Below are 18,363 nucleotides of genomic sequence, written 5' to 3' on the forward strand. Positions count from 1 at the left end.
TATGGGTGTGTATTTGTTGCTGACCCCACAGTAGCTCAGAAAATTCAAACAAAAACTAGAAGTTGCTGAGTTATTTTTTTTATAGTATTAGCTTTTAGTAAATGTCATAACAAGTTGTTTTTGACGTCACAGACATGGGTTCTCCATTACAGTAAATCCCGCCAAAATCCGTCTGTAAATCATATTGCTTTTCTGCGAGAGCAACATCAAATGTTTGCCCATTAGCTATGACTAAGAAAACAACCTCACATTCTTAGATATACTCTACTAAAACCCAGGTCCATAAGTCATCCTGCTATTTCAGATTTATGGAGATTTAAGTCCCTTCCCTACTGATAGCATTTAGGCTTAAATAGTTATCTTAGAGGAGTAAATTTAAAGCAACAGAATACAATTCACTTATCTTTACTGTCACTGTTTGAAAAAAAAAAGACTGATAAACACAATAATTTTTCACGTGTGGATAAAAGACGACAAGCTTTATTGTGCTCTGACATCTTCACGTCACTTCAAATTATATGTTTTGATTTAATTGTGAGCTGGAGTCTCCAAATCCTTGTGCTACACTTCCACACCTACCTTCTCATCTTTAATCACTGCCTATTTCTCTCAAACAGAAAGGTGCTCATTTCAAAGCTATTTAACCAGTCCCACTGATGTCGTTTTGCTTCTTGTCTATCTTCATTAAAGGTGCCTGTGAGATACACTCTGTCTTGAGCTTTTTGTCTACTGGCCTTTGGATTTAATAGCTGGTCATACCTGCAGTGGCAGCAAAAACTACAACCACAACATTCTGATTGTGAATGACAATTTAAAATGAATGGAGTTGTTAATATAAACAAGTTTTAGTTTGGTGCTGGAGGGGTTTGTGTGTCCCAGGGATCCCAGGGGCTATGTTGTCTGGGAGCTCTTGCCCCCTGGTAGGGTCTCCCATGGCAAATTGGTCCTGGGTGGGGGACCAGACAAAGAGTGATTCAGAAGACCCTTATGAGAAAAACATTGAGGGAACAGTTTACCCTGCCCGGGATAGGGTTACTGGGGTCCCGCCTTGGAGCCAGGCCTGGGGAGGGTGCCCGAGGGCGAGTGTCTGGTGGCCGGGCCTTAGTCCATGGGGCCCGGCCGGGCAAGACCGAAAGGGGACATGGGCCCATCCTTCCACAGACCCACCACCCGCAGGAGGCGCCGTAGGGGTCAGGTGCATTGTGTGCGGCCAGGAGCGGAGGCCCTGGCAGACTGATCCCCAGCTACCAAGACTGGCAATTGGGACATGGAATGTCACCTGTCTGGTGGGGAAGGAGCCTGAGTTAGTGTGTGAGGTTGAGAGGTACCGGCTAGATAAAGTCGGGCACACCTCTACGCATGGCTTGGGCTCTGGAACCAGTCTCCTGGAGAGAGGCTGGACTCTGTCTCAGTCTGGAGTTGCCCCTGGTGAGAGGCGGCGGGCTGGGGTGGGTATTCTAATATCCCCTCGGCTTGCTGCCGGTACGTTGGGGTTCTTCCCGGTGGATAAGAGGGTTTGTTCCCTGCGCCTTAGGGTCGGGGAACGGGTCCTGACTGTCATCTGCGCTTATGCGCCGAGTGGCAGTTCAGAGTACCCAGCCTTCTTAGAGTCCCTGGGTGGGGTGCTGGAAAGTGCTCCACCTGGAGACTCTGTTGTCCTACTGGGAGACTTCAATGCTCACGTGGGTAACGACAGCGAGACCTGGAGGGGCGTGATTGGGAGGAACGGCCTCCCTGATCTGAACCCGAGCAGTGTTTTGTTATTGGACTTCTGTGCGAATCACAGTTTGGCCATAACGAACACCTTGTTCGAACATAAGAGTGTCCATAAGTGCACGTGGCACCAGGACGCTCTAGGCCGCAGGTCGATTATCGATTTTGTAATCGTATCACCAGACCTGTGACCATATGTTCTGGACACTCGGGTAAAGAGAAGGGCTGAGCTGTCAACTGATCACCACCTGGTGATGAGTTGGATCAGGTGGCGGGGGGGGGGGATGCTGGACAGACCAGCGTCCTCCCCTGCCACGTCCTCACTACGCGTTTAGACCTGCACTGTGAGGGTGTGCTGGGAACGCCTAGCAGAGGCCCCAGTCCGTAAGATCTTCAACACACACCTCCGACAGAGCTTCAACAGCATTCTGAGGGAGACTGGGGACATTGAGTCTGAATGGACCATGTTCAGCATCTCCATTGCCGAAGCTGCTGCATTGAGCTGTGGCCACAAGGTAGTTGGTGCCTGTCGTGGTGGTAATCCCCGAACCAAATGGTGGACACCAGAGGTGAAGGGAGCCACCAGGCTGAAGAAGAAGTCCTATCGGGCTTGGTTAGCCTGTGGGACTTCGGAGGAAGCTGACAGGTACCGACAAGCCAAGTGGAATGCGGCTCGGGCAGTGGCTGAAGCAAAAACTCGGGTGTGGGAGGAGTTCGGAGAGGCCATGGAAAAAGACTTTCGGACTGCCTCGAAGAGATTCTGGCAAATCATCAGGCGTCTCAGGAGGGGAAAGCGGTGCTCTACCTGCACTGTGTATAGTGCTGGCGGAGCGCTGGTGACTTCGACTGTCGGGCGGTGGAAGGAATACTTCGAGGACCTCCTTAATCCCACTGACATGTCTTCCGAGGAGGAAGCAGAGTCTGGGGATGATGGGGATGACCCGCCAATTTCCGGAGGCAAGGTCACTGAGGCAGTTAAACAACTCCTTGGTGGCAGAGCCCCTGGTGTGGATGAGGTCCGCCCCGAGTTCCTGAAGGCTCTGGATGTTGTAGGGCTGTCCTGGTTGACACGCCTCTACAATGTTGCATGGAGATCAGGGGCAGTACCCCTGGACTGGCAGACCGGGGTCGTGGTCCCCATCTTTAAGAAGGGGGACCGGAGGGTGTGTTCCAACTACAGGGGGATCACACTCCTCAGCCTCCCTGGGAAAATCTATGAAGGGGGCTAGAAAGGAGAGTTCATCCGCTAGTCGAACCACAGATACAGGAGGAACAATGTGGTTTTCGTCCTGGTCGCGTAAGACTGGACCAGCTCTTTATCCTCTCAAGGATACTTGAGGTTGCATGGGAGTTTGCCCAACCAGTCTACATGTGTTTTGTGGACTTGGAGAAGGCATTCGACCGTGTCCCTCGGGGTGTCCCGTGGGAGGTGCTGCGTGAGTATGGGGTGTCTGGCCCATTGCTACGGGCCATTCGATCTCTGTACAACCGTTGCAAGAGCTTGGTTCGCATTGCTGGCAATAAGTCAGACTCGTTCCCGGTGGGTGATGGACTCCACCAGGGCTGCCCTTTGTCACCGATTCTGTTCATAATTTTTATGGACAGGATTTCTAGGTGCAGCCAAGTGGCGGAGGGCTTTCACTTTCAGAATCTCATCTCTGCTTTTTGCAGATGATGTGGTTCTGTTGGCTTCATTGAGTGATGGCCTCCAGCTCACACTGGAACGGTTCGCAGCCGAATGTGAAGCAGCGGGAATGAGGATCAGCACCTCCAAATCTGAGGCCATGGTTCATGGTTCCTGCCCCAAGTGGAAGAGTTCAAGAATCTCGGGGTCTGCAGTGATGCGGACGCTGCACTGGTCCGTCGTGGTGAAGAGGGAGCTGAGTGTAAAAGCAAAGCTCTCAATTTACCGGTCGATCTACGTCCCTACCCTCACCTATGGCCACGAGCTGTGGGTAGTGACCAAAAGAACGAGATCGCGGATACAAGCAGCGGAAATGAGCTTCCTCCAAAGGGTGGCTGGCCTCTCCCTTAGAGATAGGGTGAGAAGTTCAGCCATCCGGAAGGGGCTCAGAGTAGAGGTGCTGCTCCTCCACATTGAAAGGAGCCAGCTGAGGTGGTTCGGGCATCTGAAAGGGATGCCTCCTGGGCGCCTCCTAGGTGAGGTGTTCCGGGCCTGTCCCAACGGGAGGAGGCCCCGGGGCAGACCCAGGACACGCTGAAGAGATTATATCTCTCGGCTGGCCTGGGAACGCCTTGGTGTTCTCCCGGATAAGCTGGAGGAGGGGGCTGGGGAGAGGGGAGGTCTGGTGCTTTAAAAAATATATATATCGATATTTTTAAATAACTCGATATATCGCCCAGTCCTTCTGTCAGCTAATAACAGGAAACTGGAGCTACAATTTAGACAGGCTCACCAGAATTGGACAACTGAAGAATGTAAAAATACTGCCTGTTCTCGTGAATCTTGATTTCTGCTGCAACATTCATATGACAGGGTCAGAATTTGAATCCATCCTGCCTTTTAACAATGCTTTGGGCTGTTGTTGGTGGTGTAATTGTATATTTTCTCATCACACTTTGGGCTACTTAGTACCAACCAAGCATCATTAAAACACCACAGCATACCTGACAGCATCCCTACAGCTTCCAGTAGGGAGAATCACCATGCCAGAAATCTCAGATCATCCCAAATTGTATTCTTGAACATAACAGTGAGTTTGTGCTTAAAGTGCTTAAAGACCCTCCACAGTCACTGATAGAGAACCTCCGGAATGTGGTGGAACAGGATATTCAAATCAAGGATGTGCAGCTAGCAAATCTGCAGCAACTGTGTGATGATGTCATACCAATATGAACCAAAATCTCAGAGAAATTTTTCCAAAAAACTTGTTGAGTCTATGCTACAAATAATTAAGGCAGTTCTGAAGGCAAAAAGGGGTCCAACCCAAAACTAGGAAGGTGTACCTAATGAAGTATCTGTCCTCATTTAAATTCGTAATTTAAGTCTTAATTTAAACAGCAGCCACGAAAAAGCCAAAAACAACTTTTGCACTTATTTGTCAGTGTTTACACAGAAACAGCACACAAACTTAACATTTGCATCCTGTTCACATCATGCGAACAAGCACGTGTTTTCCAGTCAAAACAGAACCCTACTCAATCCAATCCCTGCTTTTTACTTTTTTTCCCTCACCAGGAGCTGATCAACACCTCATCGAAGTGACAGTTTACCAATGGTCCTTTTACAAGAGCAGAGAAAGGTGTCAGTGTTAATGCTGGATGTACAGCTTGCAGGAGGTTCGCTGGAACAGCATACGAATTTAGAATAAATAAACCTTTCAGAGTGAGCGGTGAGGCAATGCAGGAAATAGAGGTTTGGAAGTTGTTGTTGCCCCTCCCCCCCTCCCTCCACACACACACACACACACACACACACACACACACACACACACACACACACACACACACACACACACACACTGACTTTACTTGTGGCATCTTTCGTGGCATGCATATTAACTTTTCTCTTTTGTGTGACACTAATTCTCACATCAGATAATCATTATTTTTACGGCAATTTTACACGCAGCAGTATAGGCGGCAAGCCTGGCATTTCCTTGGTGGCACAAAATTGAAAGCAAATCACAATAAACTAAAAGCTGAGAATCGAAGAAAAAGATTTTAAGTTATGCAGCAAGTGTGTTTAAAGCAGGGACATTCCTTTTCTTCTATTTTTCATTTAAGAGGCGGCAGGCCTTACTAAAAACTTTTTCCTTTGTAGGCAGTTTTTAGTAAGGCTAATTAAAACAACTCAGCATAAGGTCAGTTCATTTTTAAACCAGGATGAGGCAAGCTTTAAGGAAATGGATGTAAAAATATCCCCTTCCACAAATTGTCTCTCATTACTCTGCCTCTGAACCCAAGAATGCATGGAAGGATATACCCTGGACACTTATAGAAATGATATGTGGGGACATTTAGGACAAAGATTCATGCAGGGCACAGCACAGTTATGAAAGAGCACAGTTAGAAAGGGGAAGGGCATCACCGCTGTGCCAGAGTACTACTTAAATGCTCCATGAGCTAATTTTGTGTTTCGCCCCAAAAGGCTGTGTAGTCCTTGGCAGGTGTTTTGTTAATAGCAAAAAAACACTCTGGTTGTGTGGCTACTGTAAATGTTTTGAGTTTATTGAAAATATTTGTCAAAATTTGATCATCTCTAGTATATTTGTTTACTAATTCTTTTGTTCACTTTCTGCCCACTCACCACATGGTCTGTCCTATGTTGGGCCCCACCTGCACATATATACATGAGTCATGAATGTCCTCTACTACTGGTTAGTTCTTTACTCAGTGGGCTACAGTCTGCCTCTGCACTGCTGTTTCAGCTGGTGAGTGTCTGCTTTTTGTTCTTTTCGCACACTTTGTGCGTTTGGTTTCAGCACAGACCCTAAGCCGTTAAAGAAGGTGAAGTATGATGAGAATGATGTGTTGCTGTCTGTTTTTGAAATAGTCTAATCACCCCAAGTCATTGCCAGCAGTTACTAATATGCACAAGCTGATTGTGCAAGATTATCTGATTTGATGTATTATTTTTTAAGCTCTCCCACTGGGCCCAGCTTCAGGCCAAAGTTTTGGTCAGACTTAGGAGATGATTTTTTTTTCTCCAGTATGTTGTTTGTGAAAGAAGAGTGCAGAGATTATAGACGCCAAAGCAATTTTTCTCAATGTGTCTGTGTTGATCCATTTAAAAAGCAGGTAAAATGAGAAATTACACTGTGTGTTATATCTTGGAAAAGACTTTTAAAGGGGATACTTGTGAGTGAGTGTAATTATATTTTTTTTTCAGGTTTGTCAGCATTAAAATACCAAACTGCATAATAGAAGTAGGATATAAAAGAAGGATATAAAAGATGTGGTGCCTATTGTGAAAAATATTTTTTATTATGAAATTACTAAAGCCAAAGACACTGCATTTAAAAGATCAGTCAAAACACTGCATGGTGTATTCTCTGCATTTTTGAGTCATCAATGCAAACACAAAAAACTAGAGGACAATGAACTTGGAGGAGATGAGTTTAATAATGAATACGTAACACATCTTGCTTGATATCTTTTGGTCAAAAGAGACAGATTTCTTCCAAAGCAAGCAAGAAGAAGCAGCAAGCAAAACAGAACTTAGAGCTGGATGTGTGTTTAAATCCTGCAGAGGTGATGAGACTATGGGACTGCTGTTTGAGGATTAAACCCCGTGAAGGTGTTTCATTTTAAAACAGCAATAAATTGTAAAAAGTAGAAAAAAAGTATTTGAATCCCTGGAAAAATGTTGCCTTACTTATGCATCCACAAAACGATCTGGAAAGTCAGCTGGTGTAAATGTTATTGTTCTTATTATAGCTGAAACCCAAAAGTCCTTCCTTTTTTTAATGTTGAGAAGCGCCATGCTTTATAAATTCTGTATTCAGACACTAAGAAGTTCTTTGCTATATGTTGTGATTGCTATGTTAAAGGAAATCTGTACATATTGACTTATACAGCAACAAGCACCAGTGGTGTCAAATTCTGACACAAACATTATCTTTTACATGTTGATATTTGCATTAATCAGTGATTTTCTTAGGTCCTGTTTCTCGCCCAACAAAAACCATATTGAAAAGTCTGCGGTCAAAGAGCCTAATCTTTTATTCTTAATGAAAACATTTGAGGAAACCCAGTGACATACAATCTGCAAACACAAACTGAACAGATGATAAAAACATCAGCACTTATGCAATGTAGGTTCGAGGAATGAATAAAGTTTGTGCTGGGTAAGCTTAAACAGTGTCATGTAGAAATAACTGATGGTGTTTATGTGAATTAAACAAGTGTTGCTGAGTTATCTCACTGGGCTTCAGGAAGCTGTCCAAAGAGTGATGATGGGAACCAGAAGTGGCTACGCTGAGTGGTAGGAGGTAGAGCCTGCAGAATTAGGAGATGCACGACTTTGAACCTCTTCCAGAAAAATCCCATCTGAAACATCCTGTTCTGTAGTCCTTCTTTATAGACCAGTTTTGTTTTCTTGTAAATATAAGGGTAATTGGCTTAAATCTGTAACATTTGTGCAATCTTGCTTTTCAGTAAGAAAATCTGTCATTTTGTTTGTGCAATCCTGGAGAAACAGCATGGTCACTTAGCTGGAGGGCTTCCTCAGTGATTTGTGTATGTGTGCTGCTGCCTCCAGAGGAGTGTATTACGAAGGAGGATTTAGGCTTATCCGGTTAACATCAGGATTAACCCTGGGTTTTCTGTACAACAAAGGAGTTTCACTTCTCACTGGGGTATGTCACCATGGTAACTGCTACAAACATAACCTGCTCTGGAGCAGATTAGATTCCAGATTAGAGATCAATAAATCACGTGCTGCTGATCAGTCAGTAGTCTGGAAAGCAGTGTCACCACTGAAGATCGCTCAGGCCTCCGCATGGAGAGTAAGAGGGTCTAAAATGTTTTAATAGTATCTAAGGGTCTTTGTTTTTCCCCACTGAGCAAAGAATAAACATAAATCCTTATGTGCAACTTTCCCTCCCACCCTCAGCCTCAAACACCACCAAGACTGCAGCTAAAAGAAAAGAAAAACTACTTCTCTTACAACCACATGAGCAATAATGTAAAGGAATCCTTGGTTATAATCCATAAGGTTCCAGAGCTTTGATATAGATATTTATGTTCTATTTTTATTTTATTACAATGACTTATAAACCAAATAATAAATGTGCAGATGTGAAAACATTTCTCTTTGCTCAAATCTCCAATGTTTGTTTCATATCTCAGCATTGGCTATCACTCAGGTTCAAATTGTATAGCCCAAATAGGCACTTATAGTTGTGCAGCATTATCAGACCCCTGTGTTCTATATGGTCTCAGAGTCAATCCATCAGAAATCCCAGTCAGCTCCCTTGGCAGCGTAAATCTGTCACAGAGTGTTATTTTCGGTTTACTACGACTGTTCTTACCTGTGAATATTCAATATATCATTAAGAGAAAGTTTAGAAGCTTAGAATATCAAGCAAGAATTGTGAAATTGAAAAAAACTGTCACATTTCTAAATCTTAAGCCAGTTATTACTAGCATTTAGTATTTAAGCACAAGATCAACAAAATTAGCTCCTTACAACACATATGTCAAGTATTCAGGGCCCCAGTATTAATAATAGATATACACAATCACAAAACTGGTACATTGTAAAACTGGAAGAAAGGAAAAAACAGTCCCTGCGGTTTACTCTTGTGATTCAATGGTAGAAACCAGAAAAAAATAAACAACCATGCCCATAAAAGGACTCATTACAATGGTTGTGCAAAAAGATTATAGAGGTAACCTTTTGTGTGATTTCACAGTGTACTAATCTGAAAACCACAGGTGCAACACCTCAGAGCACACTGGGTCCACTTAGTTGGTTCCACTTTTCATTTCCATCATGAAGTAAAAATAACAACCTTCGGTTTTAACCACAGGTGTCTTTAATAATACCGGTACTTTGATTTAATACCAAAATATTTTGTTTGCTGTCATGATGATTTACAAAAGTTCAACAAATTCAAAGTTTATAATAAGTACGAAGGAACAAACACAAAATACTGTTTTGTGTGTGCACTCATTCACTTTCAGTGCTAAATGCGCAACACTTTTCCTCTCACACACATCACTGATTTGTCTGCAGCCCCTGTGTTACTTTAAGTCTGTATTATGTGTTTAACATTGTCATGTTTTTCTTATGGTTTTGTTTTAGTTTTAAATTCCTTTCTAAAGTCAGCCACTCTACTGCCAGTACATTTATCTATGTCATATCTGTGACTGGTCAGTTGCTGCCAGCAACACTGCTTTCATGTGAACATGCAGTATAAACCCTGGATTAACTTATCAAGTTGATAACCAGCTACATGTGACTGCTTATTCTGATTGCTGATAATAGGATAAGTGAGTCCAGATAATAGAAAGATACCTTGGGTATGATGAACTCACTTTGTTCATGCAGGCCTCAGGTTTAATTTTAAGTACAATCACAAAGTTCCAATACCAAACAATAAAATCAAACCACCAAACTTATAAAGTTCTTCCCTTCAAGGCAATCTCATTGGACAGTGTTGTTTTTCCACTGCAGCTGTTTATAGATCGCTCTGTTCCATTCACACTGCCTGCACTGTCAAAGCAGTGACTCCTTAACTTGCATTCATTTTAAATAAGAGAACAAAGTCACAGGAAGGCAAATCTGGAGAGCACAGATGCTGGCAGGCAAATATTATGTTGGCATGTCCAACAAAGCACTTCAGCTTTTTCAGTGCATGGCATAAGTGATGGCATGATGGCAGTACCCACTGAATAACCCCCCTTAGACAACTTAGGATGTTACAGTGTCCTTACCTGACACCCTGCACTGTTTTACTGGTCGCTGTTGTTTTAAACCAATACAGTCATAAAACTCGAGTTCTCTTTCTTGGAAAAAGCCGGGGCAAGTTTGTATTTAATGAATCTTATTGCTCTTGACTTGGGTATAAAGTTTTAACCACAATAAAAGAAGCAACATGATCTTTTTCCTTATGAGAAAATGTTATGCACACATGCCTGACATGCATGTCAGCCAGAATGAGGAAATGGCCACAAACAACATGTTTGTTGACACTGACATCTGGCACTATATGTTCACTACTCACAAAATATAGGGTTTAATTTGGTGTAAAATAGTATAGGAATTCCTATCATACACTGAAAAGTCTCTGTCTGAACCAGTGGCCAGAAGTGCACACAGTCGTTGGAGGCGGCATAAATTTAAAAGTCATGCACTGACAAGGTAGTGTTATTTCAATTTATGGGGCATCCACGGGGTCAGTGAGTAAAGCCACAAACATAGCTGTATATTTTCACCACCAGGGACAAGTCCTGCTGCTGCAGAAGGAAAGGAAATCACCCCTGTTTTTTGGACTCCTCGGTCGATTAATGAGGGCTATTGGTTGGAACATCTGGAAAGGATTTAACTGTTTCTCATCATCTGTTTGGCTGGGAAGCTTGGTTTGTATTCAGAAAAGCACGGCAATACCCACATCACATCAGCTGAGAATCAAAGAGGTTTGGGGGGGGGGGGGGGGGGTTTAAGAACATGCAATTACTCAATAGAGCTATTAATGTTTAATGAGTCAACACCAACCATGACAAAACACATTATACATACAATGGGGAGCACAATCTCATGGTCTCAACTAGAGACCATTCTTCAACAGAACAAATCAGGTAGCTGTGAATTTTGACCACAACACTCCAAGCTTTGCATTTAGACAGCAGCTTATTGACTAATTCATTTTGATGGCTTTAATTTGTAGTTTTCTGGAACTTTCTTTTGTCAATCAGCAGGAATAGACTGAATAATACAAACACTTTCCCCCCCTGTAATTATATTTCAAAATGATGGTTTCAAAATAAATAAATAAATAAATAAATTTAAAGTATTTAAATATGGTTTAAATACTTGATTACTAGAAACAAAATAAGTACAACACAGCAAATCCCTGGGAATCAAAATGCACTTAAAATTCTCCTAACATAAACACATCAAGTCCAGCTGTTTTCACCTGCTGTGAAGAGTGCCCAGGGACACATTCACAACTGGAAACTCTGCCCAGCAGTGAAGCTGTTCACCCTCACATTTCCTCGCTGGGGGCCAGTTGGTTAATTTGCGTGTCTGCTGAAATCTAGGCTAAATCGGAACATATGGAAGGAGACAATAACAAAAACAAAAACAAAAAATCTCATGGAACTTTACAATGTGCAAACCAAATTATCAACAGGGGAGAGCAGAAGATAAACACTCTCTCATTCTTGGAACATTCTTTCTATTCTTCACTGAAAACATTCACGACTATCTTGAATTAGATCTAAACGAGTTAGTTTCAGCAGATAAGCTTTCATGTCGGTTGCAACATGTTTTCAGGCTACTTCAGACCATACCCAAATACACCTGACTTTGATTAAAGTTTAAAGCTAAGCCTTGCACACTTCCATGCAACAACAGATCAAGTTGTTTGTGACTGGGGAAATATGATGTAATGCTGTTGTAAAATGAAGGTGGTGATAATGTGCCAACAACAAACAGACCTTGCTCCCATGACCTTGCTCCCGACATTTTAGAAAAAACCAGGTCCCAGTGAGTCTGCATGCTTCAATTAACCTGAGTAATGTCTCATCCAGCTCACAAAGTCATGACTTTTTTATATGTTTATTTAGGACCACTTGCATTTATTTTGGTATGCATGCCTCTCTTCTTGTTGCTGATACTCCATTTCCTGCCCTTCTGCTTTTCCTGCCCTTGCATCTGCTCACTCCGTCCTGATATGCTTTTCATGTCTCATTACCGTTCCCCTTCTAATGTAAGCAGGTTTGCTCAGACTCCAGTCAGATCAGATTATTAATTTCCCTGAAAACATACCTTTAGGACAGAGTGGTTATTTGCAAGTGATCAGATTGGATTTCTGTGTCCAGACCTCACAAACCTAATTACAGGGACTTCAGTAAATATGTCTGTGGCCTTGACTGTGAAACAAAATCCAGGTTGCCAGATCCTGCTTTGGCTGATGTAAACAACCTAAATTGTAAGTTATTTAGAAGGCTTGCATCTGATTTTCTTAACTTGAGGCAGGTTTGTGACATCATAGTCACTGTTGGTAACCCAAACCAACCCTAACCCTCCAAGTGGCTCAGCACCACCTTATTTACATAACAAAAGCAGCAGTTCACAGTTCAGTTCAGTTCAGTTCAGGATATTAGCTAAAAGCCAGCCATTTGGCTGGTAGGCGGGTTTTAAACGTAGAAAAGCCAAATGGCTGCTCTCTGGGAGTCTAGGTGTTAAGCTATTGTCTTGGTCTTTATGCTTTTTATAGGACACATCCAATAAATAGATTTGCCATATTCACTATTGATTCCATCTGCTGTTATCCAGACACAACAAAACCTTACTATTCATTTATTTTTAAAGATTCCTGTGGTTTGTAGCAGACACACATTGTTGTGCAGCTTCCCTTTCTTTCTTCCTTGCATGTGGTGGCTGGTGTGATAGCTATGTTGATGTTCTAATGTAGCTAGATGATGGCACATGTGAATGTGCAGGATGGTAACACCCAAGTAAGTCTTCTGTCTTTTATTTTTTTCTAATGGCATGTGTGGAATCAGGATTTTTTTTTATCATTCAGTGATTGTATTTGCTTTTATAATGATGTGATGAATAAATCGACCTAACCTGACTACTGTCATATATATCTGTGCTATAATACAGCGAATCAAGATCAAGATATTTTTATAAAGTCAAAATCCATTTGACTGAGATGTCCTGTCTTGATGTGCACCACTTTCATTACTTCTCCTTGGTTACATAATCGTAAGTTCTGCTATTCCGCTGTGACGGCTGCCATTGCCCTTCACCGAGCATGCTGCAGTAAGAACTTCTCAGTTCTCATCGGATGATCAAAAAATAGCCTCAGGGGTTAAAATGGGATTTAGCCTTTGAGGATTCCTAGGATTGCAGCATGGGTAAAAGAATTATATAAAAGTAAGTCATGTAATAAATTGTTAAATAAAATAAATAAATTGTTCTGTGATTAGCTGACCTTTGTTGTTACTCTGATATTCACCTCTCTTTGTGGATTTGTCCAACTGACTTCATCAGATTTGCTTATTATCTGAAGCAGTCAGAATGTTGTTCAGGACTAGTCTTTAACTAGTCTTGGAAAAATGTCTCTGGTAACATTTTTGTTCTGGTGTCTGCATACAATACTATTTCCTGTTGTTTAACTAAATGCTTCCAGTGAACACAGATCGCTGTGCTAATTAAGTGCATATGAATGTTCCTTGAGACAATATGGCAAACATTTGCTGTGGTTTTATTTTCAAAGTAAAACTGCTACATTTCTGTGTTAGATTTATTATATTACAGTTTTTCTCAAATGCTTAAACACAAAAGCCAACCAAATGACCAGTTGTCTGAACACATTTGCTAAATCTAGCCATCATTTACCAATATCATAAACACATGTCACATGAAGACACAATTCACAGAACACAATCCTCCGTTGTCATAAATCTAAACACATCTTTCCTTGCTAAAACACAAGTTGCAAAAGAACTCTGTTCATATTCTCAAATGAAAGCTCATGTGATGCAACATGCTTGCCACAGTCAGCAATATTTGAATACAATGAACACACCTGGCGTCATTCATTACACACAATGACTCAAAATTGAAGACACCTGTTGCTAATGCTGTGACCACATGTATAAAAGCAAGTTCAGAGTGCACAGTATGCTGAAGATTCCAAACAAACACAATGGGTGAAGGCAGAGTTAGGGGAAGAGGAATTCGATGCAGAGGAGGGAGAAGAGCTGACCCTGGAAGAAGAGGAGCAGGCCAACGAGGAAGAGGAGTTCAAATGAGAGGAGGAAGAGGAGCAGGCCAACGAGGAAGAGGAGGAGGCCAACATGGGAGAAGAGAAGGAGGGAGAGCAAGACAACCTCGCACCATCATTACGGACGAGATGCAAGCAACAGTCATTGACCATGTCATTGTCCATGGCATGACAATGGCTGAAGCAGGACTAAGAGTCCGTCCAAACCTGAGTAGGTTCACCGTGGCCACCATTATCTGGGCATTCAGACAACACAACAGGTATTGTACTCGATTGCTTTCTTTGTCACAATACAGTTTTACAAACCTGTGAAAGTAGTCTCTTGGTTTCAAATCAGTTGTGACTGTACTGTAACACATGTCAGTTGACAACACATGTTTCTTTCTTTAGAGTTGAAAGAATGCCACATAGAGGCGGGAGGGTTGCCATATTTACAGCGGCACAAGAAACCCTCATTGTGGATATGCTTCGTGGGAACAACCTCATCAGACTCCGGGAGATCAGAGACAAAGTCATTGCCGATAATGTCAACTTTGAGAGCATTGACGATGTCAGCTTGGCCACAATAGACCGAGTTCTCCGGCGCAAAAAGATGCGGATGAAACAGGTCTATAGGGTTCCCTTTGAGCGCAACTCTGCGCGACACAAAGACCTACGTTACGAGTATGTGCGAGTAAGTATACATCCATGTTCACAGTACAGTTAGTGGACATACTGTGTTGCTCAGTGGCCTACATTACTTCTGGACAATACTGTGCTACCTGATTGACTGTTGTTCTGAACACCTGTGCACTTTCACATTTTCACAGAGGATATTACAGTTGGACGTGATGGCCAGACCTCATGAGTACCTCTTCCTGGATGAGGCTGGCTTCAACCTGCAGAAACGAAGGCAAAGAGGCCGTAACATCATTGGCCAAAGAGCTATCACTGAGGTCCCTGGCCAACAGGGGCGTAATATTACCCTTTGTGCGGCCATGGGTTTGGAGGGGCTTGTCCACCGGCATGCTGTCCTTGGGTCTTACAACACCCAACGTCTCCTCACCTTCCTAGAGGAGCTAAAAGACATCCTCCTGGGCTGCCAACAACACCATCCTGGGCCCGCACAGCACATTTATGTGATCATTTGGGACAATGTCTGCTTCCACAGAACAAACCAAATCAGAGAGTGGTTCACCACCAACAGTGACCACTTTTTAAACGTCTGTCTGCCACCCTAATCCCCTTTCCTGAACCCTATAGAGGAGTTCTTCTCATCGTGGAGATGGATGGTTTATGACAGACAACCATACACAAGAGAGAACCTCCTAAGGGCAATGGAGTGGTGTATATAACGTAAATAAAAAAACTTCACACCCTGATCATGTTTTCATGAGTGCTGTTGTGTGCAGTAGATTCTGTTTTTGCATTGAGTTGTGTTACAGTAGTGTACGTACATGCAGGATTTTCTATAGATTTATACTCTTCATATGAAACTCACAAATCTAAATGCCTAATCCTCTGCAGAGATCTACGATGATCCGTTACTGTATGGTTTCTAAAAATATGCACTGGCAGTTATGAAACAAAGAACCTTCTCACAAATTGAGCATTGTGTTTTCAATTGTTTGCTGTAGTGTGTAATGATGTGTATAGTGTTTACATTTTTGAAAGCTACGAGCTGCTCTTTTGGTGTGAAAGTTTGAGTTTTGCAGTGGGAAGGTGTGGTTGTGTTTATGTAGCTTTAGAAAAGGGTGTTGTGTTTAGACATAGGGGAACATGGTGGAAACGTTTGTGAAATGTGTTTTAGCATTTGAGAAAAACTGTAAATAGCTTTTGCCTTGTCTCCCCTGTTTGAATGGAACATTAGCTTTAGATCCCAACAGCAACTGTTTTGAAATTATTAAAGCTCAACTTTTGATTATTTCCTTCACGACTGTGACAGTTTCACTACTTAAAATACCTTCATATATCAAAGCTGCTTACAAGTAATCACTAGTATTTAATGGTGCCCTGCCTTTCCTTGTAAAACATATTAGTTTAACTGGACAACAAATGGGTCAAAATTGCTTAAGACTCCGTACTATTTGCTTACTTGTCTGGTTTTCAGTGTGGATGAAAGAAATCAAAGCAGTGGGCTCATATATTTAAGGGCATGTGTTTAGCAAAGATTTCCCGATGTGTATATACATGAGGCTGTTGGCTTGGACTTCTCTTGCAGCCGTTCTTACTCGTGCACTGACAGCTTGGTTAATACCGCCAGGCACAGAAAGCAACAGCGAGGCAAATGCATTCACATACATATCTTAGACTGAATGAGTACCAAGATGAGGTTTTTGTTCCCATTCCATAGCAATTTTATATGTTTAGTGAATGGGGACAATTGTAGGATATGCACTGTTTTCCATACATAAAATGTCCCCCACTACTTGAAAAAAATGTGGACGATTACAACCATTACAGCCATATGTGACTGTTGACATCTCATGTCAACACAAAGGGTATAATATGCCATTAATATGGTATAACAACCTCTGCTCTTTTGGGAAAGTCTTTTAGATTTTGGAAACTGGATGGAGGAATTTGCTCCCCAGGTAATGCTCCTTACGGGACAAATGCCAAACTCCACCACTTGTTACAGCTTCATGCAAGGCAGTGATACTAGTAACAGTGGCACCAACTAAAAAATAATAAAATGCACCATTCATATGATCTTTGGCAGTAAAACACAAGCTGTGTGTTACCTTATATTAAATGGTTCAGCAGAGCACTGTTAATAAAAGGAATATGATCTGAGCACAGAGCTGGTAAGGCATGAAAAATGGCATAGGCAGGGGCGCAAACTTGGTTTTATTTACCCAAAAAATGAAAAAGGCAAAAAAGTTCAGTATTAAATATATATATTAAAATATTAAAGCAGTAAATACATTACTTTTTGGAAATGAAACAATGTACCTCAAACCTATACAATGAAAATGTTTCAACCTTTTCGTGTTGACTGTCACGTCTATTTTATTTATAGTCTGCATCACATTTAAACAATAGAAGTTGATCCAAAGTCCAAACAGTTTCAAAATAGATGAAAAGCTGAAAGGTGTGTTTTTGTTGTGTAAACAAATTATTCTGGAAATTAAAAATCACAGTGATTTAGTGGTCATTATAATGTGTTCAGAATTTGCAAACTGATGATGATTTAACTCTGCTGTCCTCTACATAAGGTGCCATTATAAACGTATTGGTATTGCCAATACTGGCTCTGTATTTACTTGGTGTCAGATCAGTACCAACGTTTGCAGCATTGAACAGCACTACCTAACACACAAGAAAACAAAACAGTTCAACACACAAGAAGAAACGAATATAAAAAATTATCTATTAAGAAAAACAAAAAACCCATCAAATTCAGGATTCAAAAAACAAAATAACATGCTCAAAATAAATGATTCAGACATAAACCCCAATAATGAAGTAATGTTTGGTATGGCCCAATGTCCACACATACTTGTCCTTTTATATTTATGTTTATATCTATACCTATATCTCTATATTTATCTATTCATCTTAATACTTATCTACTAATACCTCTGTTTATACACTCATTGTATATGAGTGTTTGATGTGTGTTGTATATTTGCTATTATCACATCACATCACCAGTGGACCTCAGCAGCCCAATGTATTCCCAGCACTGATAAAGCAAGAAAACCAATTAATAGCATGTAAGATTAAAAAAAAGAAAAAGAAAAAAGATTTAACACCAGCAAAGTTAAACAAAATGTGCTTCAAGAATGCTACATTAATATGTAATGTGAAGAATTTATGTTTGTGTATGGGCACACGGTGACTGTATGGTGTGGTGACTATGGTATAAGGTTTGAAAATTAACTCAAAAACCTTGGTTCATTGGGCATGGTGATTAGCACTGGTGCCTCACAGCAAGGTGCCTTCAACAATGTGGCACAAAAACAAACCAATGGAGGCCCAGTAGAGTGCAATCAGATGAAGAGTTTTTTAAGAACACACGCGTGGGAAGAAGCACACAGCATCACATCTGCGGACTTCTTCTCCCAAAATACACAGAGAGTTGTTTTTATAACGTCAGGGTTTGACGCCCCTTCTTGCATTCTAAGAACATAATTTGTATTTCTAAGAACATCATTTGCATCTTGTACAGACAATGAGTAATTTTTAGAGCTAAAGTCAGACACAGTAGTTCCTCTTTCTAACATCTTTTTCCAAGTAT

At 41.7% G+C, this 18,363-nt stretch overlaps 1 protein-coding gene across 1 annotated transcript; it reads left to right on the top strand.

Annotated features, from left to right (window-relative positions):
- The first annotated feature begins 3,993 nt into the window (after positions 1-3,993).
- LOC146515179 (uncharacterized) lies at positions 3,994-16,155 on the top strand. Its single transcript, XM_085167347.1, has 2 exons — positions 3,994-14,814; positions 14,951-16,155. Exons 1-2 carry the CDS (start codon positions 14,542-14,544, stop codon positions 15,359-15,361), a joined length of 684 nt encoding a protein of 227 aa, XP_085023473.1. The 5' UTR covers positions 3,994-14,541; the 3' UTR covers positions 15,362-16,155.
- The last annotated feature ends 2,208 nt before the right edge of the window (positions 16,156-18,363 follow it).

The sequence above is a fragment of the Neolamprologus multifasciatus genome, chromosome 7 (genome assembly GCF_963576455.1).
Source record: "Neolamprologus multifasciatus chromosome 7, fNeoMul1.2, whole genome shotgun sequence".
Classification (NCBI taxonomy): Eukaryota; Metazoa; Chordata; class Actinopteri; order Cichliformes; family Cichlidae; genus Neolamprologus; species Neolamprologus multifasciatus.

Bases quoted from the DNA above. Each gene is read 5' to 3' on its own strand.
- LOC146515179 (XM_085167347.1), top strand. From the start codon at position 14,542: ATGCCACATAGAGGCGGGAGGGTTGCCATATTTACAGCGGCACAAGAA. The intron at 14,815-14,950 runs GTAAGTATACAT...ACATTTTCACAG, and splicing joins TACGTTACGAGTATGTGCGA to AGGATATTACAGTTGGACGT.